Genomic DNA, 26,422 nt, shown 5'->3' on the forward strand with positions numbered 1-26,422 from the left:
CTTGAACAAAAAATTGCAAGTTTTTAATTTACAAATTCCACAGAACACAGTTACAACGCTCTCCAACACAGCAATCATCCCTCGTAATTTGCCACAGCAACTTCTATTCAAATGCAAACCCTAATGGGAAAACCAGGCAGGTTTTCCTCAGGACAGAAGTGTGGACCTTGTTAAGCTTCACAGTTTACCCGCAGCCCTCCCTGTCACTGTGACAGTGCTTCTGATCAGAGGTATCCTCGTTGGGCAGTACAGGAGCGTGCAAGAAGAGCTCCCGTGTGGCGATGGCACACGTACACTGTGTCTCATCATGGATGGCCTTGTGACAACACCTCACCGTGCCAGGAATCCCCTCCAAGGGCTATCCTGGGCCTGGTCCCAGCACTGTGGCTTTACTCAGCCTTTTGTCTGACAGAAACTCTCTCAGTCAAGACAGAGACATAGAGTTTCAGCCAAGCATATGTGATTCCCAGAGCACAGTACACAGAGGTCAGCAACAGGGGGACAAAAGGGAAGTGCTCTTTCCAGGGGGTCAGGGGAAATATGATTTCACAGAAGATTTCCAAGGGCACTAGTTGGGTGAGGTAGATTGTTTCAAGCCAGTTAAGTAGAGGTTTTTCTCTCCTGTCAGAGAAATTAAAAAGAGGTAGTGTTAAAATATATGTTAACTAAAAATAACTATTCTGTTTTTCAGCTATCCCAGTGCAAAGAGACTCTCACATTAGATCACAATAATGTTTTAAATAACAAGTTAAAGAGTTTCAGTAAGAAAAAACCACAGTGTCATAACCAAGAGTACAGCTTAATATCCTTATCAAGTTCCAGAATGCTTTATCAATTGCTCTGCTTCCCCTCACTCTGTTTCAGTGAGCTGAGCAGCTCTTCATGCAAAGACTTGTTCCACCAAAGTTGTTCTACAACCAAAGACTGGAAATATCAGATTTATTCAACCTCCTCCCCCAAGTTTTCTGCAGGATAGACTTTTCTGTGAGCTGATCTGTCTTGCAAAGGACACTGATGGCAGGAGTTTACTGCAGGTAGTTTAATGGGATTTTCGTGTTTTGGCAAGTTAAGGAGAAAAAACTTGCAAAAGTTCCCTCTCTTAACAAAAACTAAGCTCCTATGGAGATTTTTAGCTAGAGCTGTTGAGACACAATGACTGAATTCTTAAATAAAGAAAATCACCTACAAAAAGCAGGTGCCTGAAGCACTGAATAGACATTTATAGTACTTCATTACAAACCCTTCATTACAAACCCTTCATTACAGCTTGGGTTTGCCCTGAGAAGTTTGGGAAATAGGGAATTGGGGACTGCAGGGGTTATAAGGGTAAGCACCATCTTTGGCCACGTGGTAGAAGATCCACAGGCTGTGAAACTACACAGGATGACTTTGGCAATTGTATGTTCTGCCAACCAAGGAGTTGCTGTTTTGTTAACAAATTACAGCTTGCAAATGAATGTTATTTACAACCTGTCCCTTCACACATTAAAATACTAACTGCTGCTGCAAAAATCCACAGTACAATAAGATAAACAATCTGCAGACAAAACACTGTAGCAAATGCTAGAATACCAAATTAAATCCTCAGAGGTACAGCATCAAAACTCCATGCTTTAACAGAGCATGAGGCAGGTGGGGATCTACAGTCTCCAGGGACTAACTGGGCAGCTGTCACAATAACCAGGACGTGCTGCAATAATCCTAATTTAAGCACTGCCTCCTGAGAACAGAGGCAGCATCATCTTTTGACTAGTAACATCTTAATTTGACTCTTCAGCATCAGTTTTCTGTGCTGTTTGTCCCTTATGATGATGGCTGTTCCCAACACCAGAAGAAATGATGTTGTTCCTCGCATTGAGATCAAATTTCTTTAATTACCTGAACAGAGATTTCAGTGAAGAGAAACTATAAACAGTAAACAGCAGCATAAGCAATATTTTAATTGGAAGTTCTGAAAAACAAAGAACATAATGTACTTTTTAAATTAATTATAAAAAGCTTTTGCCATATATATATTGTAGCATCTTTAAATCTTGCTAGTCACATTTAGCTTTAGCCTGCATTATCACGCTTCATTTTCTCCAGACCTACATGTTTTACTGCTTAGGATATCTATAAATAAGCATAAACATTTACTAAAGCAAATGCCAAGCATTTGCAATACACTTACTTCAATCATCTATAAACATACTGAACACATCAATTATAATTACTATTTGAGATAGTGCTACAAATAAGATTTTCCTTTTCTGAAGAAATCACAAACAACTGGGAAGTGACTAAAGCAAAAATGACAACCAAATCAAGATTATTGAGCTCTATGTCACAAACTAGATAAAAATTAACTAAGAGAAGAACATTTTACCTGGTAGTGTGAACAACAGTGGAAAAAGTGAGAAATGCCCTGTTGTTGCCAGAATCAAGTAGATGCCAGCATCCTTGGCTCTCTGAATAGACAATAAGCTAAAAACGACAATAATTTGTTATGCTTTTGTCTTTTAGCAAAGAAACCTAATTTCAGCAGAACACTATGCAATTCAATGAAGACTGAAGAACAAGTCCCACAGTTTCCTAGTACCCCGTCCCTGCTAACACTGGACCTGTGATGAAGTCTCCTGCTTCCAAACCATGTGGCCTCAGAGATAAAAACACAGGAGAAAAATCAGCCAGGAAACCCTCCCTCAGAAAACCACGCACCCACTCACTGAACAAAACTATCAGCAAGGCCCAGCACAAAAGGAGAGTTTAAACATAAATCTCTGGGAAAATACAGTTTGCAGTAATACTGGTCAGGCAGCTTATGAACTACAGCTTCACTTCTACTCTAGGCAGGCATGAGGCTCTTTTGGTAGAAACTGTATATTGTCCTGGTCAAGCACAGTGCAGAAGGTCCCTTTCCTCAGCTGCCTCCTGAGCAATCTATCCAGCATTTTAAAATATGAACCACAGCACTCATCATGGCTTGAACTGTGCCTGAAATTTATTTACTTTAAGTGCACTGCACTGTTACAGCTTAAGGCATTCTATAAATGAGTTCCTCTTCTGAAATATACTGGAAACAAAGTGATTCCCTTTGAAGATTCCTCAACAAGTGTGTGCAGGTTCCGTTTGGCCAACTATTTTGTACAAAATTAACTTACCTTAAAGGCAGAATAGCAAGGAGTATTGCTTTCTCGTGCACGTGCCAGCCAAACATGAAGGAGCTCAGCGCACAAAGAACAAGGCACTGCAGAAAGCCTCTGGGCCCTTGAGGTTTAAACCAAAGACAGAAAACAGAGGGCTAGAAACAACAGGCAAAAACAGGACTTCAGTGAAAAGCTTGGCAATCCTGAAGACAAGCCATTGTCCAAAGAGATTTGTCAATGTTACTAAAAACACTGCACCCAGGTTGTGCTTGTGTGGCACAAGCATTATACAGCACTGGAAGAAATAAATTTATTTGGATGTGTGAGTAGAGCCTGAAGGATTTCTTGCTGAACTATCAGCAGGGAAAAGTAGACTGAAAGACCACAGCTGACTCTCTGCTATCCGTGTTGCATGCAAATATTGTCTTCCAATCTAAGCCACTAAACCCATTTTATCAGTTACTACGTATTAGCAACAAAATATATTTTTCCCTAGAATTAAAATTCATGTAAAGTGCATACTGTCAATTAAAACCTACGAGGGTTAAAATACATCAAATTTCAGAAAGTATTAGTTGTTCTTACCAAAATAGCTATGAAAGTACAGATTAATGTTGCCAGTGGAGTCACTGAAGGGAGGACAGTGTGCTGAAACTCTTGAACCAGCCCTCCTGTCATGGAGGCTTTAGGGATTTTTTTACCATCAAGAAAATTGCACTTTAACCCTAAAAACAAAACATAAAAAAAGCACAAACTGATAAATGCTAACAAAGAAAATGAAGTAGATGAACTAAGTACATGGCTAAGTTTTTTCTTTAATTTTTAATCAGTGGCAGAGGGAAATGATTGATCTCTGACCTACTGCTGATAACTTATGCACCAGATTATGTGGACAACCATACAATTCATGGCAATCTGAAAACATAATTTACTGCCTGCATTTCAAATGGGGAAGACTAAAATCCAGAGAGCTCTATCTGCAAACAGGCATGAAAAAGCAAGATTAACATACTGACCAAGAATTGTCAGTGCTTTATCCATGGCATTGTACAAAGCCCAGAAGTTAGGGGCCCAATAGGCATGGCAGAGACCTCGCTTGAAAGGGAAGAGCTGTGAAATGACCTGAGGCAGCTGACCCTACAGGAAACAAGACCAAAGAAACGCCCTCTTTAGATAAGACATGGTTTGTACTTTTACAACAAAATTTTCTGACTGTTCAGGGGAATAACATGTGAAAAAAGGGTTATTACCAGTACTAGGAAGGGTCCCAGTGAAAGAGCAGAAACAAGACAGACAATCAGTCCCAGAAGAGTTACATGAAGAAAGCTGAAACTTCTCCACTTCAGGGATCCATCTACAAGAAACAAAGATTAAGAAAACAGTTGCTGTGGGAAGTGGAAAAGGAGACAAAGCATTTCCTACTGGCAAGGAATTGCTAACACCTATCTAAAAGGGGCACACAGCCTTTTATGTCAATGTATTCAGTTCCTTCCTTCAACAGCTGGTATTTCTTTTGCCCACAGTCCTGCATTATACAAGCTTTCAGTATTTTCCAAATTTACCATCCCTGTTCACATGAGAAGTATCAGGCATTTTTTGTTTCAGTGCTAAAAAGTGGGGAGAAACTCAAAAAAGATATTTGAAATAGCTTCTGATACTAATTGTTCCATATCCAGAATAATTCTTATGGCTTTCAAGTGCCACCTGCACCTTGTTCATGCTGATTTTTCTCAAAGAACTCTTCAAGAAACAGGAATTGTACAAAACAAATGTACTTCAAAGATCTTTCAAGATCCTATCAGTTTTGCTCTCAAGCAGAATTTTTGTTTGAGAAATTTTGTTCCAATTATATCTGCAGGTCTTAAGTGCCCCCTCCAGTTCCACTGATTAACACAACTCCCCCCAAAAGCCAGAGAGGAAAACCCCATCTCACCTGCATTATTTGCAGTAAAGCAGTAGGATCGTAACAAATAAACGCCATATGCTGGGGCCACATACATGTAGATGTGTTTGAAATGCAGAAGAACAGCAAATAGAAGAGCACCCTCCAAATACCTTTTCTGAAAGAAAACAAAACAAAACCTAAACTCTTCTCTTTATAGTCACTGTTAATGGTCCTCTGTTGTACTCCTAAGGTGATGGGACATTTATTATAAGTATTAAAAAGAGTATTTACTTCAAATTACAAATTCAGTAGTGTTATGTGTAACAGGTATGGACAAGGAAACTATCCTGTCACACAATCACCTCTTCACAGCTTCAGAAGTATGTTTTCTAAGGACTGGTGATTTGGAAGAAGATAAAATGCCAAGAAATTGTGCCACATTGCTCAGAGGTAACACTGAGTATAGCTTTCTTAAGGAGAACTGCAATGCTGCAGCATCAGCAAGCAACTATGGTGAGTTTTTCTCTTTCCCACAAACTCAATAAATAGTTAAGACATCCAGCTTCACACAGCTCAACATGAAGCCACTACCACTGCCCACAACATAAGCAGCCCTATGAAGTGAATTAAGGCACCCACAAAAATAAAATACATAGGGCAACAAACAGACAAGAGTCACTTGGGTTTACCTGACACAGCCGAGCAACAGAAAGAAGCATCAGCCCAAAGAGGAAGCCATTGTACTGGAAATGAATATCTGAACTTGAGTCAAGGAATAAAGCAAGCTTTCCTTACTGCCGTGTTTTCTGGAGAAGACTGAAAGTTATGAGGAATAAATTAAAATGGAATTTAAATCAAGAAAGCAACCTTAAATTCACACCACACAGACACATTTTTAACCTTACCTGTAAGTACTGCTAGACAAAAAATACACTAATGCTGGCATAAAAATACACTAATGCTGGCATATTACCTCGAAGAGATGAAACACAACAGTCTGTGTAAGCATTGCATAACTTCTGTACCAAACCAAAAAAGGTTAAATCTCCACTTTAATCTGCAAGTTACTAGTTTCTGCCACACATTGATCAATGGATGGTCACAGTAGCCCTCATTCTCTACCACTTGTAAGCAGGCAACACATACAAGCACTGTGACAGAGAAAATGAAGTCCTTCCTTTAAATGCACATTGTGCCAAGACTGACTTGCAGTAATTTCAATTTCCAGAGTTATTTTTATATAGGATATGGACCTGTTGGAGGGCATTCAGAGAAAGCCATGAAGATGCTCAGAGGGTTGGAGCACCTCTGCTATGGAGACAGGCTGAGATAGCTGGGGTTATTTCAGCCTGAAAAAGGGAAGATGCTGGGGAGAACTTGTAGCCCCTTCAGAAGGTGCTTTGAGAGCTGGACAGGGACTTTTGACAAGGGCATGGAGTGACAGGGCAAGGGGGAATGGTTTTAAACAAAAAGAGAGGAGATTTAGACTGGTTATTAGGAAGAAATTCTTAATTGTGAGAGTGATGAGGGACTGGCACAGGTTGCCCAGAGAAATTGTGGATGCCGTATCCCTTGAAGAGTTCAAGGTCATGCTGAATGAGGCTTTGAGGAACCTCATCTAATGGAAGGTGTCCCTGCCTCAGCCTGGGAACTAAACGATCTTTAAGGTCCCTTCCACTCCAAACCACTCTATGATAACTTCTTCAGAATGACTTCCTAATTCCCATATAATGTTAACCAATTGAATACAGTCTGAATCTTAAAGCACTTTGAAGATTTTCCTTGCCATGGGACAAACCTGGAACCACACCCAGCACACAGAGCCTCTCTGCTAATGCTCCTGTAGGCAGGTGAGGAGGAGCAGCCAGCAGGAACAGGCACACATTGCTGCCAGACTGGTTGGTCCTCCTCCACTTCTGGCAAATCAGACCAAGAACTGACTAACTCCCATTCTGCCAAACAGTAATTCTAATGAAAACAAAGTTATTTAGCTAGCCCCAGAAACAAACCCAGCAGTGTTAATTGCTATGACAGCAATAATAATATAGGATTGTGCCACACACTGTAACAGGTTGTTAAAAAACCAAACAAACCACAAACAACCCACAACGGTTTGAAAGGATACGATCCACAATTAACAACCCAAAATTCCACAAGAGCAGAACGGCAAGAATAAATGTTGGTTTTTCCAGGATATCCTTAGCAGCTCGCTTTCCATTCACACATCTGCAGCACCTAAACAAGAGCAGAAGAAAAAGAAGCTTTAATTGAAACATAAAAGCAAAACCATTGCTGGTTTTAAGAGTTAAGAACTGCACTTGCTCTGAAGTTAGCCATTTTACCAGGATGTAAGGCAACAACAAAATTTTTGCTAAATTCATCAAAGGCAGGCAGTATCATGAACATGAACAAAGGATTCTCAATTTCAATAGCTGTGGTGTGTTCTATATGCTAAAGCTTACATTACATAACAGCCTCAGGTTCAAGTCTTCCATTCAGTAAGTGTAAAGCTGTCATAACCTGCTTGCCATCATGAGCAGTGTACTGCTACTTTTGGAGACAACACAGGGAGTTGGATTTAAGGTCCTTAGGTCAACATGAACCTCTCCCTGGCTACTGCTACCCCCTGACACATTATGAGTTATTTCTGTTGGTTAAAAACAACTTACTACTTCTCAGTGTGATGCAACATGGTTCCTATGACTTCTGAAAGCAGTCTTAAATCACATTAAAAAGTTACAGATGATCTGTGTTGAAATACTATTAGTGCAACCTCCCTGCCATAAGCAGAACACCTTTCACGAATTGCTCAAATCTCCATCCAACCTGGCTGTGAATTTTTCCAGGCAGAGGGCATGTATCACCTCTCTTGGCAAAATGACCCTGTGCAGAGACCAACCCTGAGCCCTCAGCCTCACATTCAAACATCTGCGAGTCAAAACAATAAAAGGAAAGGAAGTCACAGGGCAAAGCCAGCCCATTTCAAATAAAGAAAGTAAATAAAGGAGCTTAGGCAGTGCTCCAATCAGAGAATTACCTACCCAGGTTTTGAGCAGAAAGAATAAAATGACGCAAGACTCTTACAGCCCAGTCATTAGGGTCGGCAATGTATTTCTCAGAACACTCCCCACTCTGCTCTTTAGGGATAAGGTAAATAATTCTTCACAAAGTCAGGCCACACTGAAAGCATCCAATCCTAATTATATCAGACTTGGAATAATCAATTTATCATCAAAAACACTGGAGCAACTTGGTATATTTATGATACTGCCATTTTGTGACAGATTTCCTTTATGCTTCTACTCTAGAAGAACAGAGTAATAAGAAAAATAACAGGAAAAAGCCTGTTCTGAGCACACCAGCTGTCCTGCAACTCCTACAAAATGCGACAGAAGTAAACCCAAGTATAACACGTGAAACAGCAGCTGGTGTCCAGTGCCTGCAAATCCATCACATGTAGTGCAACTGTATCTCCAAGAAGAACACGTTATCTTGTGTGTAGCAGCATATTCCAAGATTCTCCGTGAACAGATTCAAGCAACTCTGGCATTTCCCTGTATTTACACGCTTATTTGTACAAACAGCTCTTTGTTGTGGCTACGGAACAAGCCCACATATGAAGGACTATCCACTGTGCCTAAAATGAGAACATTAAGACTTACTCATGAACTGCATATATGAAGAGGGTATCTGTAAAGATGACAGAAAGCCTTTGGAAGAAGACGGTTGCATGACTGGTGTAATTCAAGTTTTCAATAACCAACATCTGGGGGTCAAAGTACTTGGCAATGTGAGAAAGTGCATATTCAAACCAAGCAAAAAATGGTGGATAATCCAGGGTCCATTCTGAGGTTGCCTAAAGACAAAATGAGATTAAATAGTTTATAACAAACCATGCTGTTTACAGTCCTTCAGGTACAGCTCACTGCAGCAAACCAGCAGACGCATTTTCTCTTTGTGTAACTCAAACCACTCCACTATCAGTGGCCAGCTCTGTGGTGCTTTAAGCTGTTTTCCTGTTGTACTGGTAGAGATGTGAGATCTCCTGATTAGCAGGAAAAGATTAAAGAGCATTTTGTGTATCTCCACCTAACCAGTGTATAACTGTTGGCTATCTATAAATCAATTTACAGTAAAAGGGCCAATATTACAAAGTCTCAGTAAAATAGTTTTGAGCCACTATTTGTGTATATTAGAGCAATCATCAACACAATCAGCCTTGCTCCAGCCTCAAAATTAGTTTCACTCATCAGTTCACAAGTCTTAACTCTCACACAACCACATCAAGATCACATGGCATTATGTGATCTCTTCCCATAGGGACAGTCCTTATGCCCTCACCAAGAATTAACTCCTTGGCTCTGGAAATAGGAGAGGAGGAGGATGAACAGAGCAGGTTGGGATAGGGTAGATTTTTCAGTGAGGATGTTCCCAAATGCTTATGCTGTATTGATGAAAGGCATCCTATGTTCTGGCATGGGATTAATGCTGGCATTATAAAAATTTGTTTGTACAACAGTCCTTGGATCAGTCCCACAAATCATTTACTTCTAGATGCTTATGTGGAGTACTAGACAGTACAGTATCTATCCCTGTACTCCAGCAGACACCAGGAGACATTAAAACCCAATTAGGTAGGCTGAGTCTATGACAAACCTAAAGGTGATTTGTCTAGATACAAATCAATGCATGCTACTAGCACACCAGCAAATGCTCAGAACTTTAGGTGATTGATTTCATAATGGATAGATGTATACAGCCATTAGCATGATTCACTCTTTATTCTGGTAAGTGTGCATCACCTATGAGAAGAGCACAGACACCAGTAATTTAAGAGTAGGATGCAACTTGCTCTTGTGCTACACAGCCTTTCCAATAACCCACGTGCCTTAACTGCTTTTCCCATTTCGCCTTCGTAAATACTTGCAGCTTCCCCAACTAATACCATTTTTTAGCTACACAGGGCCAGCAAATTGTACGAGCATCTTTTTGTGCCACTACATGAGAGTCACCAACCATCTCTTCCAGCATCCACAAGGTCTATCATACCCAATGTGCCTCTAATTTAAACACCCCAAAACAGCTAAAAAACACCCCAAACATGTCCTTACCTCGTAGTACCACTGAGAGAGGGGCAGGTTGTGGGTGATGGCAAGCCAGTTCCTATGGACTTCGAAATCTGTGGAGTAACTACAGAAAGTACATGTTAGGAGTCACATACATGCATGCACTTAAAAGGGAAAAATATGAGAGCACATCACCACACAAAGGTAAGAAGGAAGCCTCAGTCAGCTCTAGGACACCATTGTGATCAAGTAACTGAAACAGTACCAAGGATGCTGCTCAAGAACTTTGTGCCACAGATGTATTACGGAATGGTTTGGGTTGGGAAAGACCCTAAAGACCATCTTATTCCAACCACCCTGCCAAGGGCAGGGACACATTCCACTAAAGCAGTTTCTCAAAGCCCCGTCCAATCTGGCCTTGGGACGGGGTATGCTCAGCTTCTCTGGGCAGCCTGTGCCAGTACCTCACCAACCTCAGAGAGAAGATTTTTCTCCTGACGTCTGATCTAAATTTCCCATTTTATTTAGTTTAAAACCACTCCTCCTTGTCCTATGACTGGCCATGTGAAAAATCACTAATACAGGTGCTTATAGGGCAAGAACTATTTATAGCTTGGCTTTTCCGGACAATTAATGTGAAATTCCAAGTTCTAACTGAAGTTTCACAGCAATTTGTTTGTTTGATTTTCAGTATAAAAACTTTAAATTTCAAAGCATTAACGTTTCAGCACACTTAACGGCCTTCCCGAACAGCCGGAATGGGCCAGAAGAGCTTCCGAACAAGAAAGCAAAGGTGTGCCAGGCACCGGAGACTGCGCTGCCTCGCTTCCCTCACGAACGCGGGAGTCACATGGACCTTCAGGGCCTCCCCAGGACCGCGGCGCCACGCTGCCCGCGGCCGGCCGCCCTCGGGGGTTCGCGGCAGCCCTACGCCACCCGCCCCAGTCCTGACCCGTCCCGTCCCGTCCCGCAGGGCAGCTCCTTACTAGGCGGGGATGAGGAGGCACTTGAGGAAGGACACGCCGAGCGCCAGCGCGCGGAACCAGCCGCGGCCGCCCGCCGCCATGGCGCGCGCGCCCTGCCCCGCGCATGCGCCGCGCCCGCCGCGCGGGTTTGAAGCGCGCGCGCCAGCCCTGCCGCCCGCTCGCGGCGCTGGGAGCGGGGCTGCGCGTGCGCGGGAAGGGCGGGGCTCCGTGAGGTGCTGGAACGGGCACAGGGAGGCGGAGAGGAAATTTAGGTTGGGTATCAGAAATTCTTTGCTGTGAAGGTGGTCAGGCACTGGCACAGGAAACAGTTAATGACTAGTCTGCACGAACACAGATCAAGAATCCAATAAGAGAACACCTGAGACCAAAAATCACCACTGGATCAAGAGGCGCAGGAAGAATGAGGGCAGGGACTAGGGTATAAAAGCTCAGGGACTTCTTCGTTGAGTGTGCCTCTGTGAAGACACCCAGCTTGAGCTGACCTGCTGCTGTACCAGGCTATTACTATTTATTTTCAGAAAGCCAGCACCCGAGGCTGCTGCAGGGAAGCTCGGGTTGAGGCCGAAGGGGAGGAAGCCTGCCTGGCAGTGAGCGTGCTGAGCGAGGAGCTGGTTGGTGCTGTGAGGCCACCCAACCTCCCCTGGGCAGAAGGGGCTTTGAAGTACAGCAGCTTAGCTCTGCTCCAGGGAGGTGCCATCGCCAGCCTGTGTTGCTGCTGTCCAAGTCAGCTTCGAGATACAAAGTGATCTTTCAGAGGAACAGGCTCAATTTTTTTAATACTTTCCTGCCAACCTGGAGGGTGGATGCATACAAGGCTGATTGCCTTTTTAGCTTTCTTTATAGCAAACCTTCACCTGTTTTAGAATAGAACCCTGTAGGAGCTGCGTGGAATCATACCATTAACACGTTCAATGTTTATTTTCCTGTAGAGCAGCAACGTATTATGATTTGCTCAAGCTCAGGAACTAGAGACAAGTCTAACAGCAATAAAGCCTCAGGGTTTAAGAAGGGTTCTCACTGGAAAAACGAATCCTCTGTTTATAAATGTTTGAAACATAAACGAGCTCATGCATTTTAAATGGTTTTGATTATTTACAAAGGCTTGCTCATCCAAGTTTTCTACAACTGCACTAATTCCTGGGGAGCTTCTTGCAATTCCCAGCCACTGAGAGGTTGAGGTAAGCATTACAAGGAGGCAATGGTTAAGAGAAAGTGAAAGCTACAGGTGCACTAAGCATCACTCATGCTTTTTCCTCAAGAAGTATGTCACGCAGAGCACCTCCTGTTTCATTCACATTTTATTTACTGCTTTCTAAAATATATATTAGTAACAGTTCACAGAAAAGAGTTACAAGCAGAGGAATGCAATCAGATTTTTAAATGTGATAGCCCTACAGGCCCTCTGTGAAGGTGGTAAGTGATAAAGACCATCTTATCACACTTTTCAAACACTATTGATTCAGAAGAGTGACTTTTAGTGAGTTGGGGTCCAAATTCTGATCAATGGGAAAATCCTGCAATTAGAGCTGGAGTATGAAAATACTAAGGGGAATGCCACAAGGATGAGGAGAAATTACTAGATTATAGCCCTCCCCTATATATTTTTTTTTCAGAATTCACAGAGAAAACATCCCTTGTGTTATTCCCAAGCAAACCTGTGAGCTTGATCTGGATGTTTAGACACAATCAGCCCTTCTGTGACTACCTGTTCTAATTCATGTATGAGACTGTTACTGGGAGGGCCCCATATCAGAACTGCTCGTACCCAAATGTCTGTGTCCATTGGCATGTGGATGCAGAATGTTTCAAAATACATTGAAATTCTGAGCAGTGGCACCAAGTCCTACAGGATGGGGTGAAAATAAAACTGCTCAGGAGAGTCTTCTTCATAACTTCTCCGTTAAGCTGTGAAGTATCAGAAGATCCTAGACTTACTTTCCACAGTCTGTGACTGAAGGCAGTATTTATCACTACCACCAACATTATATACGGACTCCAGCAGCCTTTCCACCTCGCCTTTAACTCCTGGGAATAAATGTGATTGACTGCAGATATTTGCTGACAGTGAACTTGAGGAGCAATTTATACTCAACAACCCGGTTGTAAAGTTCTAAGCACAGCAGTGCAAATGTTTGGTGATATGAAGCACATCATGCAAATCGAAGCAGAGCTGCCTGTTATCGGGAAGCTGCTAGCATAAGTCTTGGCATGACCCACATTTAAAGTACATAGTAGGAGATTAAAACTGGAAAGGACCAATGAATCATTCTAATCAGACTCTTGTAGCAAAATCTTTGTCTCCATTGTTATCTTTGGGTTCTTTTTCCTGAACTCATCAAGATACTTTGATCTCTCCCTTCTACATTTTGCATTTCTTGTTAATGTGAATTCTTTCAGGTCTAGCATTTTACAACTACTTCTTTTATTTCTTTACCACTGTCTGCAGAAAAAAGCACTCCTCCCATCAACTCCTCCCAGCCTTTAACAGCTGTATAAACTGTATAAGCTGTATAAAAAGTATCTCTTATTATTTATATACAGTTTTAGTCTCATCATTGTAACTGGACATTGCTAGACATTTAAGAGATATCAACCCTAAAAACATGTAAAGAAATCCATCAGTGATTCTGTCCGGAGTCCATTAAGATGTTTTGTAATAGTCTTTTTGCCATGTAAGAAATACCACTATGCTATGCACGTGCCCAGATCTGAGAATGCCATTAGACTACAGCTAAAATCTTGTTTATCATCTGCACTAACTCTGGTATCCTTCTCCTCTAACCGTATTGAACACTCTATTCAGTGGTCATTTAGGAAAAAATAAATGAGGCCATTAAAAAAATATTGCAGGGCTTGGCCTCATTTTGTACACTAAGGTATTGAGGGAGACAGGCATATGGCAGAATCAGAAGTTATGCACCAAGATGCAGAAGCAGACACAAAACTTTAAGGGAAGAAAATGTCACTAGATTCTTTCCAGGAATAAAAATGTTTGTTCTGAGAATGACTATTCCACTCAACAGTAAAATAGGTTTTAGATGGTACTGCTAATAAATGCCAAGTGCTTTTCATGACTAGTAATGGGGTTGTGCTATACTTAGTATGGCTTTGTGCATGTTTGTTTGTCTTTCATTCCGGAAAACTCTTGAGAAGAATCAGCGCTGTTGACTGGTAAACAACAGCAAGTTACACCTCCAGGGCTCAGAAAAAGAAGGTAAACAAAAACCAGCTATTGAGATAAAATGCAAACAAATGCTCTGGAGAGAGAACATTCCTATAAACAGTCATTATATCGTAACTCTCAGACTGCAGAATTCGGGAGCAGCTATAAATTGAGCTTAGTGTGGAGTTTGAAATAGCAGCTGCGTTTGTAGAACATATGTTTGACTGCAATCACAAGTGATTCACTTAACCGCCCATTTCCAGTATAAATAGTACCTCATACTTAAGGATGTTTATGGTGCTTAGCAGCTTTGAGGTACCTCAAGTTTTTCTGTTCCTCTCAAAGCATGGCTTCACTCATGTCTTTATTCTGGTTGGAAATTCTACATCTACTTATATATAAAAGAGATGTTTTGCATCTCACTGTCTATTAATAAATGACAGAGATCTGGGGCCAGCTGTGCCTTTCACTGACTTGGTTGCATGAGTACAAATAAACATGTATTCAATTTGTTCATCTTTTGCATAATGGACTGATGGGTTTAAGCACTCCAGGTGGAGATCTGAGCCCAGTTCTTGCCTTTTACACACTACTCTTACTTGTCTTTTCACCAAAAAATGCAGTAATGATTCAATTCTCCCATGGAATATTTTATTTTGTTGAAACAGAATGGAGCAGTACTGATCCAGAGCTCTAAAGGGTGTAGGACAGACTTTCCCCCCTCCACCCTTCCACATGAGATCTAAGCTCACTGCTCTTACCTTTGGATAAACTCAAGCTGACAGGAAACAAATTCCTACTAGTATTATTTTAGTCATACAAGAGCTCCGGTTATTTACAACAGCTCCAGATCATTTAAAATCTACTCTCAAGGGTGTGGGTTAAAAAGAAATACTATCAACAGCCCCCAGAATCTGTGTTATCATAAAGTAAGCAACAGCATATCTGTTTCAAGTCACAGATTTGATGAAAGAGGGTTCATTTTACAGATCATAATCATATTACCAGCACAGATCATCCCTGTCAGTGTCCAGCTGACTGGCCAACTCGTGCTTTGTAATTCAGGACTGGGACGGAAAAAAAATAAAAGTTCTTCCTAATGCAACTAAATATAGAAGAACATGGTGACTCAAACTGGAATTTGGTCACAAAATCCCGTTTATAATCCTCAAAATACACAAAATTTGCCACGCTTAGTGGTTCTGAGGGCTTCAAGCCCAATCAGTGCTTTCTGACAACATGGTCCCATGTAAATCATGCTGGTTTAGCACCCAGTCAGACAAAGAGCAGTGGTTTGTAACAACTGCAGAATGTGCATTTTACCTATCAGCATGCTGATTTGTGTTGTTCATGCAGTCACAGTTTGGGACAGTAGAAATATATTGATCACACTGTTTTTTTAGAAGAAAAAAAAAGCTTCTTTAAGCTTGTTCACAGGTCAGCTTAATGTAACAACAGAGTAGTTACTTTGGGAAACAAGAACATGCGCAGTACTGAGCTTTGCAGCCCTGTGCTAGAAACCTTTGGAAAGACTAAAACTCTAAATGCAGAACTTAGTTATTGCATTTTCCCTTCTATCTCATTAAAGATACCTGAAAATGTTCCAGAGGGCATCTCATGCACTCATCGCAATCTGGTCAGGGAAATACAGTTAAGGTACTTTTAAACATAATTAGCTGAGAAAGAACCATCTTGAATGTGACACAAATGATGTTTAGAGGCAACATGCGGCTAGTGAGTTATGATCTTCATTACAGCACAGACCAGGTGTGTAGGGAAGAGTTTGACCTCTGGTTTCCCACTGCCATCCCTCTGGCAAGCTGACACTGAAGCCAAGCAAGTGGGTAAAATTCCTTTAGTGACCTGACCATTTCACAGAAGATATTGAACAAAAAAGGCTCAATGAACCAGGATAGAAAAAATGACCCTCTGTTTTTGCAATGAAAAGTATTAGGTGTAACCTGATGAGAATGTTGTCTTTTCAAAAAAATCCATCCTACCCAGAGAGCATCCTATGCATTCCAGGCACTGCTGAAGGGAGATATACCCAAAAGAAGGCTCAAACGTTTAGAAGACGTTTGGGGGCCTCTGCCCCAAAATCTGTCTTCACCTTAGAAAGTTTCAGCAGCATCCTCCAGACAAATATTAACATTTTAAGAGAAAGAAAAGGACTAGTTGTCTCAGATGCATTTGGAATGTAAAAGTAAAAGTTTAATCTTCTTGGTTTGTAACAACGCCATTCTCTCTTCTACGGCTTCCTTGCCAGTCACATTATTCCAACATGGCTTCCCTGAAAGCACAATAAAGCCGTGGCTTCCTCACAGACTTCAGAAAAAAACCCAAGTCAGCTTCACAGGGTGACAGAAATGCTTTGTTGAACCCAAAGAGACAGGATCCCTTACTCATTGGCAACTTGCACCATCCTTTACAGCTGTATCGAGTGCATGCGGGAAGGCTTCTTCTCCGCAGATCCAAACAAGCTTCTTGAATGCTCTGCACAGGTGGTACAGCAAGACAAGGCAAATGTGCTCGTAGGGCTGTCTGCTGCACTGCAGCTCCATGGCATCTTTCACTGCATCCGTTCTCCAGATACATTCCAAACCATGGTTACTGAACCCTCGCATCCCCTGGCAATGCAGGTTAAGGATCACTCATTTTCCAATTGGAAAACGTAAAGAGGACAGAAGTTAAGTGATTTCCCCCAGAATTGTACAGCAGGTCAGAAGCAGAGGCAGAGACAGAGCCAGTCCTTAATTCAGGTGCTAGACAACATTGCTTCTGTCTGGAATATGGATGCATTCTGAAGGTCGTATCGGTAAGTACATTAAAGGAAAATCATCTCCTTGTTAGTGACTCTTAATCCAGATAAGCATGATTCTGAATTAGGCTGTAAGTGTGTTTTAAAGGGAAACACATAACCTGTGTTATCTCCATGCTGGCACCACAACAGCCAAGCAGCCGTTCCTACTTGTACCGAATTAAGCGAATAATCTTATTATTCATGAAATCTGAAGTATGTGGATGAGCAGAATCTATGCAGAAACCATCACTCATGGCTATTTTCAGCACTTCTTCCACAAACACCTGGAAACTATTGATTTGCTTATTATCTGGCACCACCCAGAGTCTCTTCAAGTTCTGCCTGGTGTACTCCTCTTCGGGAAGGCCTTCCACACTTGCAACCCAATCTAACGTCAAGTGGTTGGGGTCCTGCAGGTAACTGGATATTGAGGAAAGGTTTCCATTGAAACAGTAGTACAGCTTGGAACCAAGAAGCTTCAGGAACAGGCACGATGTGGAGAAGATATGAGCACTGAACACTTCCATGTTGGAGGAAGACAGGCTGTAAATCTGGGGTGCTTCTCGGACAGTGAAGTGAACAGTCTGGGTCTTCTGATCAAGGGTGATGTTGAGCATGGCATTTTTCTCTGCCTTAGAAAGCTCTACCTCCTTCTCCTGCAAGGCCTCAATGAGGGGCTGAATTTGATAAAAATCTACTTCCCGCCGCAGTAAGCCCATTTCCTGAAAATCTTCAGGGAGGTCCAAGTGAGAAGTTCGTAAGAAGTTCAGGATATAGCGGAAGATTTTGCCATCTCTGTCAATAAAGCAGTTACCTTGGCTGTCCTTCTTGGTTGGGATCTTCCCACTAAACATGGCCCCCAGCATGGAGTCTGGAAAGCTAGTCAGAGTGGACAGAGAGGTGGTATAGAGTTTTCCTCCAACATTGAGCGTGATAGGTTCTGACATGATGGAAACCGCACGGTGCTGAGACTAATTCTAAAAAAAAAAAAAAAAAAAAAAAAAAAAAAAAATCCAACACCACATATTTAGTTGCATTAATCTTTTTGAAAGGTTAAAATACAGAGAAAAATAGTCCTAAATATATAAGGGTAACCACATGGCAAGAAATCACCACAGAAATTAGCAGTGAGGAATTATTTTTTGAGGTTCTATCTTGAGAACAAGCATAAGGATGTTTTTTCTACTAACAGATCTGAACAGGACTTTATTTAATTCAGTTTAGTGCTAGAAATCATGAGTCTTCCAAAACTTTACAATTATACTAAAAGTGAATCTCTCCCCCGAATATCTACAATGAGGGCTGACTTCAAAATAGTGTTCTGGGTTTGTATGATCTCATTTCCCTCACAGAGAATTTAGAGGGGACAGAGAAGGACAGGACAAGACGTGGACATGACCCAACATCTTCCATAATGTTTGAAGGTATGATCAACGTAACAATGCAGTTCAGCAGAATCCCCTGATGTATGTCTGACTGCAGTCAGCATAGCAGGGAGCCAGACAGCAGTTGCTGCCGTAAGCACAGGGCAATCTGTGGTTCCTTTCATTAAAAAAACCACCAAACTTTCTCCTTCCAATACTTTGCTTTACCCTAGAAAACATTTTCTCATTATTTGAGGCCATATTCCAGTTCACATCATTTCCATGCAGAGTCTCTGCCATCAGCTGACATGAACTAAGGATGTGATTTTAAGGTGCAGTTAAGCCTTAGGAAGAGGCATGCATGACCTCCCCTTGCCCTCCACCATACCATCCTCTTCCCTTATGCCACCTCTGGCACTCATCTGATCTCACAGTGAGCCATTTTAGGGAGAAAACCCAGTATTTTCTATTCAGTATGCTTTGCTGTATGTTGGAACTGGACCAATGCCAGGGCTGGGACAAGGAAAAAAAAAAAGGAGCTGTGCAGCTGTCTCCACTGAAGTTCAGCTCAGCTGTCTTGTGCAGATGGGCCATCATTCCTGCTACCTGAGGACCTGCAAATCTGTTTTTTCTTGTTTGCTGACTCTAAATCAATCAACAGTTCAGCAGGAAACCCAGTGTTTGCTTACAGAGGCAGGAGCAGCTCTTGCTGTAGTAAGTACAGCCATTCAACAGAAAGCTGCCAAACAAACAGCTTCCTTAAAATTGAACTAAATGCAGTCATTTTCCTAACTAGTAATGGAATAATCATAGACGCTACCCACTGTTATCAGCTCTGGAATCACAGCAAAATGCAGACAGGGAGAAGGTCATCTGTACTGGAATATAAATTCTTTTATGACTACTAAAACCCAGATAATAGTGCTAATGACATTCTAAAACAAATACATCTCTAGACAGCAGCACATGTTGCTAAGAAAAACTGGCCCAACCTAACACAGTTAATTAACAGGTCAAAGGAGAGCCTGTCTTTAACTTGCTGTTTAAGACTAACATTCCACTTCGTTCTTTAGCCCTTGGCACACAGCCTGTATCCCACTGCACAATCATGGAAAGATGCAGATCTCTAAATCTAAAGCACCTTCCCTGTATATCCCTTAGCGCCATGCATCCAGCAAAACTGGCAAAGAAAGATGCATGTGTAGGCCAACACAACAACACGTGCATCCATGGCCACAGACCATCCTTGTGACTGACCTCAGCCAAATATACTCCAGAAAAAACGATCTGTTCCAGTGCTGAACTCCCCTTGGTACTGTAGTCTCAGTGTACTTCCCACTCTTGAAGACTTCAACCCAATTTAGAGTCAAGAGCTGTTTAAATCGGATCATGTGGAGGCTTCAACTGATCTAATTCTGTAGCACAAGTAGCTGCCATGGATTTTTTCCCCCAAGGGTTTGCAATATGTCTGCAAAAGCATTGCTACAAGAACAATCAGGCATTCACAAAAGCAGCCTAAAATGGATTTTACTTTTTTTTACATTTCATCAAACAGAAGCTTCCCCATACCTCTCTACAAATAACACAGCTTGTCAAAGCAGGACTGATAGAGACTCCAAAAGCCATGTTCATTGCTTCCCACCTCTGCTGCCCTTCAAGCTGCTGTAGACTAAACAACCTGTTCTTCCTTCGTAGGAGAAGCTTTCAGATTTTTGAGCCCAAGCCTTTGTATCTACCCCATCAGAGTTTTTTTCTCAGGCTTTCTGCCAGCATTAGCCAGACACAGAGCAAGATGTTTCCCTTGATGTGTCTGTGACAAGCTTCACTTGGCAGAGCTCCTGGTCAAGAGCCACAAACCAAATACCACCATGCAGCCCAAAGATATAGATCTTCATTTCAAACTCATCATCCACCCTAAGTTTAGTCTGATCCAACACCTCACTGATAGCCTGAATAAGAGGCAGATGACTTGGTCCAACCTGAACAGATAACATTTAAATCCCCTGTAACTGTTTTCTTACCAGCAGTCCAAAAGGGAAGTTGCCAACAAAATATGGCAGTAACATGAGCTCTCTGAAGCTTAAGACCATATCTATGCTGGCGGCAACAGCATCAGAAATCTAATGAAGCCTTAGCTCTGGAGCTGGAAAAGTAGCACAGAGATTGGCAGCCTCTCTCAGCCCAGAGTATGGGCTCTGCTCCTTTCCCACCTCTGGGCACTGCTCCGACACACGCCCTGGACAGCCCATTCTGCCTATGGCTATTCTACATTCTAAAGACTCACATAGACTGGATTTCACTCTCCTATGACACCAGCCTGCTCTGATTTTGAACCTGCCCATTTGAACTTGCAAAATGTTAAATTTTAAACATTTAATGATGGAAACATCTTGCCCATGGATAAGCCTGGAGGATAACTATTCCTCAGCTGTCTTTCCTAATTGTCTTCTTTTGCCTAATTCATCCAATTTCTTGGAGATTTATATCCTCATAGTGTGAAGATGAATCTGATAGTCTGGGAACCTCAGAAGACCCAAAAACCTGAGCACAAATCAGCATGAATGTCTACTGGATTTATCATCAACCTGGACTTAATGCATTGACCTACCAACATACTTGACAGTAGCTGGGGAAAGTCAGTCTTTGCTGCTTTTTTTTCCCTAAAAACTTGTTTATGAAAAACTGTTTTTCATAAAACTGTGAAAATTGAAATGAAATGGGTTGTGAGTTTTCTCTCTTTAATCATTCCACCAACATTTGCAGCCCCTCGCATTGTTTTTCAAGCCTGAGTGCTTTGTTAATACAATATAAAGGTTGTCCAAGAATGCAGCACAAAAATCACTTCTTCTTGGTGAGACTTCCACAAAGAGGAGGTACCAAGAACATCTGACCTTGGACATGGGAGGCTACTGGTCAGTGGAAGGTGTTCCTGCCCATGGGGGTGGGAGGGGAGGGTTAGGGTTGGAACTAGATGATCTTTAAGGGCCCTTCCCACCCAAACCATTCTATGATTGTATGATTCAATAACCTGCAGTCACCAAGGAGAAGTACAAATTAGGTTACAGTTCTTGGAAGCAGAGAATTACAGTAAAGTCTTTTGTGTAGCTCTTCCCCGAGTAGCATTTAAAATTCACTCAAATTTGACAGCTGAAGATGCAAATTTGGCTGAAGAACACAAGATTTATTTTGTGCGTCTAAAAGCAACCTGTATTTAAACACCTCTTTTAATATCATGGAGGGGGGAAAGTCTACATTTCATTTAAAGTCATGATCTTATCACATGATGTAAATTGAGAGAAACCAGCAGTGCAGTTGTTAGCTTTATGAGAAAGTCAAACTCCTGAACCAAAGCTGTTGTCTGAGCATCTAGGCATTTCAACTGACCACAGCTTGTAAATTTTAACTTGAGTTTTACTTCTACGAGCATCCTCAACAGCTCAACAGCATAGAGAACATTTCTGTAATAACCATCTATCCCATGAGTTTAGTTCAGCAAGGAACTGGTTTGGAGCTGGGAGAATGATGGAGGTTGACACAGCAGGAAGATATGCAAGTATGCAAAATGACAAAAGCTAACTATTTTCACTGATCAATGCCTTCACATATTTAGAGCCATCATTATCATACCACTTTATTTCATAATCATTTTGAATGCAGAACAGCTTTGGATAAGCTTATTTCCCTTCTCCTGTATTCATCACATTTAGGAGCACTTTAATTAGCTAATAAATAAAATTCTGTATACATAATTTAACTGAGTGTCTGTTTCACCCAGCCTGGCAAAACCCCACAAATGTACAGTAATCATCAAAACAAAAAACAAACAAACAAACAAAAAACCCCACCAAAAAAACAAAACAAAAAACCCATCAATCATGATTTGCCAGCATAAGTAAAATGTAAATAAACAGCACAAATATTACTGGTTTTAATCACTGAAAAATGCATACAACTGTAATCTATCCTTTTTAGCAAAAAAGAATGCAGTTTAATAGAAAGTCTAAAGTTACAGATATGTGTATATGGTTGTCAAAAGATAGCTATAGCTCTCTCTGTATATACTGTATGTATATATATATAAAGACAATTTTAAAAAGGATTTTAATTGGGAAAAGAAATTGACTGCCAACACACATTTCACTTTAAAAATGTCAGGGAAGAAAAATGAATCAACCCTTCTGGATTTCAGAGGCAATGCCCAAGATGTGGATAACTGGCTGATCCTAGTGTCATTCAGGGGATTTAATTAATGAGATTAATTAAACACAGAACAGCAAAGCAAGAGCAATCTGTAATTTGGTTGAAGAGGATCATGTTAAGTTGTGAAGGTTTCCAAAGTCCACCCCACAGGCTGCTTAGGGCCTCTGAAGCCCTTACACGTGGTATTAAAAGCATTAAAATTGCAGCATCCCCTGAAATATGAGTTAACATATGCTGTTACAGAAATAGAGTTTTTGCTGCAAGATGGAGCATTACATGGCCATTTACAAAGTCATTGTTTTTAATGGTTTTAATTTCATGGAATCACACAATTATAGAATGGCTTGGGTAGGAAGGGGCCCTAAAGATTATCTTGTTCCAACCCACGCCTCATGGGCAGGAACACCTGTGACTGGACGAGGCTGCTCAAAGTCCTGTCCAACCTGGCCTTGAACACTGCCAGGGGTAGGGCAGCCACACATTCTCTGTGTAGCCTGTATTAGTGCCTCCTAATCTTATGTCTAAAGTATTGCACAGCTGCTTAGTTTTATCATGTAGCCCTCAATAGCTCACCTGTCAAATAGCCCTCCACAACCAAAACTTGGAAAATATGTATTTAAGACAGTGAAATGTGTGCAGCTGCTGTAAGAAACAGCTGAGGACTAACAATGAACTGCAAAATATACACACAGGAAAAAGAAAAGAAAAATTTAAAAAAAGAAGAAATTAATTATTTAGGCTGATGCAATGAATAATGCCTACGTGGCAACAGAATTAAAGCAAGCCAGGGACCATTTCTGTGAAGCATCAGGAAGAGCAGTCAGACTATAAACCTCTCTGGCTTTTTGAGTATTGCCCAAGAGAGCTGGTGAAAGCCACATCAAGTAGACAAATGTTACAAGAGACAGATCAGGTAGTGCTTTATAGGAAGTAATTCTGCCTCAGGAGGGGCAGGATTGATTTCAGCTCAAAAGGAAGTATGAAAGAAGAAACAGCTGGGCACCTGTGTGGCTGCTGGAGACGCTAAATGGGATTCAGCAGAAGGTGGTTGTTGCAGGATGGGGCTCCAGTCTGCTCCATTAGAGCATATTAATGTGAACACACAATCAGGCAAAGATGCTCCTTCCTGTGTGAAGCTCGTTCTGCTTTGGGTTTTGCCCACACCTGGCATGTATCACTTTGCTCCACCATGTTTTACTGAAATACACATTTTGGTTTGAGGTAAAAATTCCAGTTTCTACAACACACCCAAGCCCTGAGGAAACACAAAAACACACAAACCCTCATAAGGCTGGGAACTCCAGACCTGAACATAACCAAGCCCATGGCACTTGCTGTTCCTCAACCTGCAAAACAGTTCCATGCCTTGTCCCTTCTCAAGGGGACGACAACCTTATGGAGGAAATCCAAGCCCTAACAAGCTCGTGCCTTTCTGTGTTATGGGGGCTGCAAACAAGGCAGTTTGAAGCTTAGAAGTCACCTCATGAAAGATAAAAATAATAGTAATAAACTAACTGAAGGGGGAGGGCTGAAACAATGACAAAAAATAGCATTTAAAAGTTTAAAAGACCCAAACAAACCACACCTCAACTGACCACTTACCAACTTTCAGCAGACAGTAGGCACCAATGAGAGCTGAGTTTTAGTAAGAATTCTGGACAAAATCCTTTGCAAGGATAGACTCACCCCTCCCTGCATATATCCCTGATGCACATTCACTTAGCTCAGCTCATCCTTTACTATAGAGGATTAAACATTCGCAATTCTCTGTATCCTATATGCTTATTTACAGCAACTTAGAGAGGCAATCCCATGTTTTCCCATGGCTGCAGAACGGACCCACCTGATTTTGGACACTTAATATGAGCCTCTCCAACTGAGCAGCGCGCAAGAGCCTTAAATGCAGTCGGTGAAGCAGAGCACGGTGTGCCTGCCCGGAGCAATAGATCCCAAAATGAAGCGCCTGCGGGGAGGCACAGCAGCTTTTTGTTTCGGGACTGCTGTGGTGCCTCTGGAAATTTCCAGCAGGCGTTTGGGGAAAGGCCGCTCACCCCGAGGCTGGCACGGGGAACGTGGTGACGAGCTCTGGGAAGGGACTCAAATTCCCAGCAGGCGAGAGGCAGGAAACGACGGGTCACCCTTCCCTTCTCTTATTGCTATGGAAGTGCCGGCGGCTGCAATGCTGAGAGACAGACATACTGACTACCTCCCTTCGGAGCGCAGCCGCTGATCTGCCACTTATTTATATTTCATTTATATTTAATTTTCTGACCCTGCTTTGTTATGCACAGAAACGCTGTTCTGCCAGTGAGCCGCGTGAGGGATGGGAAAGCGTGAACGGGAGTTTTGGAACAGCCCAGGTTTGCTGTGGGCACGATGGTGTGTGTTGATCCTTTTCCAAACCTGCACCTCCACGCCCTTGAGCATCTCCTGGGCTGCTTGCTTAGGGATGCAGCTGAATGCAGGAGATTTCACGTAGGCTCTCTGCAGATGCTGAATTTATGCATAAAGAGAAGGGGTAGGGAGGCAGAGGTAGGGAAATAGAACTGGTGCCCAGTTAGTAAAAGCAAGGAGCGACATAAAGCAAAGGTCATGTTCCCCCTGAGAGTGGAGGAACAAAAGCAGCAGCACACAGCAGGGAGCAGGAGAACGAAAAGAAGGTTAAGTGCTGCTGGAGGAGAACGGCTGACAAGATGGAGGGGGAAGAGGGAGTGCAGAGCCACAGGGATGCGGCTGCAGCCAGCTCTGAAGAATAAAAGCCGAAGTGCTGCAGTGCTCAGCGCTCTCCTGGTGCGACCTTCAACACCCGTAGGCTCAGGGGCTGCTGGGTGGGCAGTGCAGAGGGTCAGGAGGGCACTGCCAGAAAGGAGCCTGCTTGGGGTCTCAGGGCAGTGGGAGCATCACTTTTCCTTCCAAGCTGATGGAACCCTTTGTACAATCCAATACACCCATTTAATGCCAGTTCTGGCAGAAGTTTTCACTGACTTTCAATGTCCTGTACCAGCACCCATTTAAGTATCACTTAGCATTCCTAGACTGTCTTCCAGATACTCCTTATTTCCTTCATGGACCACTTTATTTTGCGCCTGAACAACTTCACTTGGTAGCTCACCACCTGCTTGATGGACACACGGGGTGGGTCAATAATCCAGTTTCCCCTCATCTCCCACTAACACCATTGCTTCCAGAGCATCCTTGCAATTAGAGGGCGGCTAATTCCCAGCGTGGATGCTGCTGCACCACAGCAAAACCCACTCAGAAATCACGCTAACAAGGCAGGCACACTCAGAATTAGACCCTCTGGAGGGCACAGATCACGCCCATTGCCGGGCTGGACCCAGCTGGCTGCATGTCCCAGGTGTGGATACACGGGGCTTGGATTCTCTGTGAATACTTAAATTTCGGAGCTGTTTCTTTAGAAGGGGGCAGGGGAATGTGCAAAGTTTGCAGAGTGACGCTGAACCCGACCCTGCTACGGACTACCGTAGGTACGGCTCCTCCCCATATAGCCAGGCGCTCACACAACTAAATTAGCTTAAAATGCTAAAAAAGTAACCCCATATTCCGCTTCAGCAGGGGCTCGCCCGTCCTTTCCGCATCCCACAGCGGAGCAGCTGCGCGGCTCCCGGCCGCCGCTCCCCGCTTCCTCTCAGTGCCTCAGTTTCCCCACCCGTCCCCAAGCCGGGAATTTCGCTGGGGGTGCCCGCGGCCCTCCCCACGCCCCCAGCCCCGCCGGGGACCCACCTGCGCCCCCTCCAGCCGCCGAGCTCCGCCGCCGGCCGAGAGAGAGGCGGAGGGAGGCGGAGGAAGCGGGGGGCGCGGCGCTCCCGGCG

At 42.7% G+C, this 26,422-nt stretch overlaps 2 protein-coding genes across 7 annotated transcripts; both read right to left on the reverse strand.

Moving 5' to 3' along the window:
• Positions 1-26,352, reverse strand: ALG8 (ALG8 alpha-1,3-glucosyltransferase). 3 transcript variants are annotated; one of them, XM_063394377.1, is made up of 13 exons: positions 26,334-26,352; positions 10,122-10,200; positions 8,673-8,866; positions 7,136-7,245; positions 5,700-5,767; positions 5,059-5,185; positions 4,376-4,479; positions 4,142-4,262; positions 3,711-3,850; positions 3,141-3,280; positions 2,366-2,463; positions 1,879-1,951; positions 1-621 (listed from the first exon to the last, which is right to left on the reverse strand). In XM_063394377.1, the coding sequence occupies exons 3-13, from the start codon at positions 8,774-8,776 to the stop codon at positions 390-392; spliced, it is 1,317 nt and encodes a 438-aa protein (XP_063250447.1). In that variant the 5' UTR covers positions 8,777-8,866; positions 10,122-10,200; positions 26,334-26,352; the 3' UTR covers positions 1-389. The 3 variants fall into 3 exon arrangements, with proteins under 3 accessions (XP_063250447.1, XP_063250446.1, XP_063250448.1); XM_063394376.1 differs by lacking the exon at positions 26,334-26,352 and adding an exon at positions 11,063-11,200; XM_063394378.1 differs by lacking the exon at positions 26,334-26,352 and adding an exon at positions 11,063-11,200 and having other exon boundaries at positions 3,141-3,246; positions 3,711-3,808; positions 4,138-4,262.
• KCTD21 (potassium channel tetramerization domain containing 21) lies at positions 12,345-26,421 on the reverse strand. Of its 4 annotated transcripts, none has more exons than XM_063394381.1 (3): positions 26,334-26,359; positions 23,593-23,844; positions 12,345-18,002 (listed from the first exon to the last, which is right to left on the reverse strand). In XM_063394381.1, exon 3 carries the CDS (start codon positions 17,970-17,972, stop codon positions 17,190-17,192), a length of 783 nt encoding a protein of 260 aa, XP_063250451.1. In that variant the 5' UTR covers positions 17,973-18,002; positions 23,593-23,844; positions 26,334-26,359; the 3' UTR covers positions 12,345-17,189. The 4 variants fall into 4 exon arrangements, with proteins under 4 accessions (XP_063250451.1, XP_063250450.1, XP_063250449.1 ...); XM_063394380.1 differs by lacking the exon at positions 26,334-26,359 and adding an exon at positions 24,433-24,882; XM_063394379.1 differs by lacking the exon at positions 23,593-23,844 and having other exon boundaries at positions 26,334-26,421.
• Position 26,422: the final 1 nt, after the last annotated feature.

Source organism: Prinia subflava, chromosome 3, assembly GCF_021018805.1.
Source record: "Prinia subflava isolate CZ2003 ecotype Zambia chromosome 3, Cam_Psub_1.2, whole genome shotgun sequence".
NCBI lineage: Eukaryota > Metazoa > Chordata > Aves > Passeriformes > Cisticolidae > Prinia > Prinia subflava.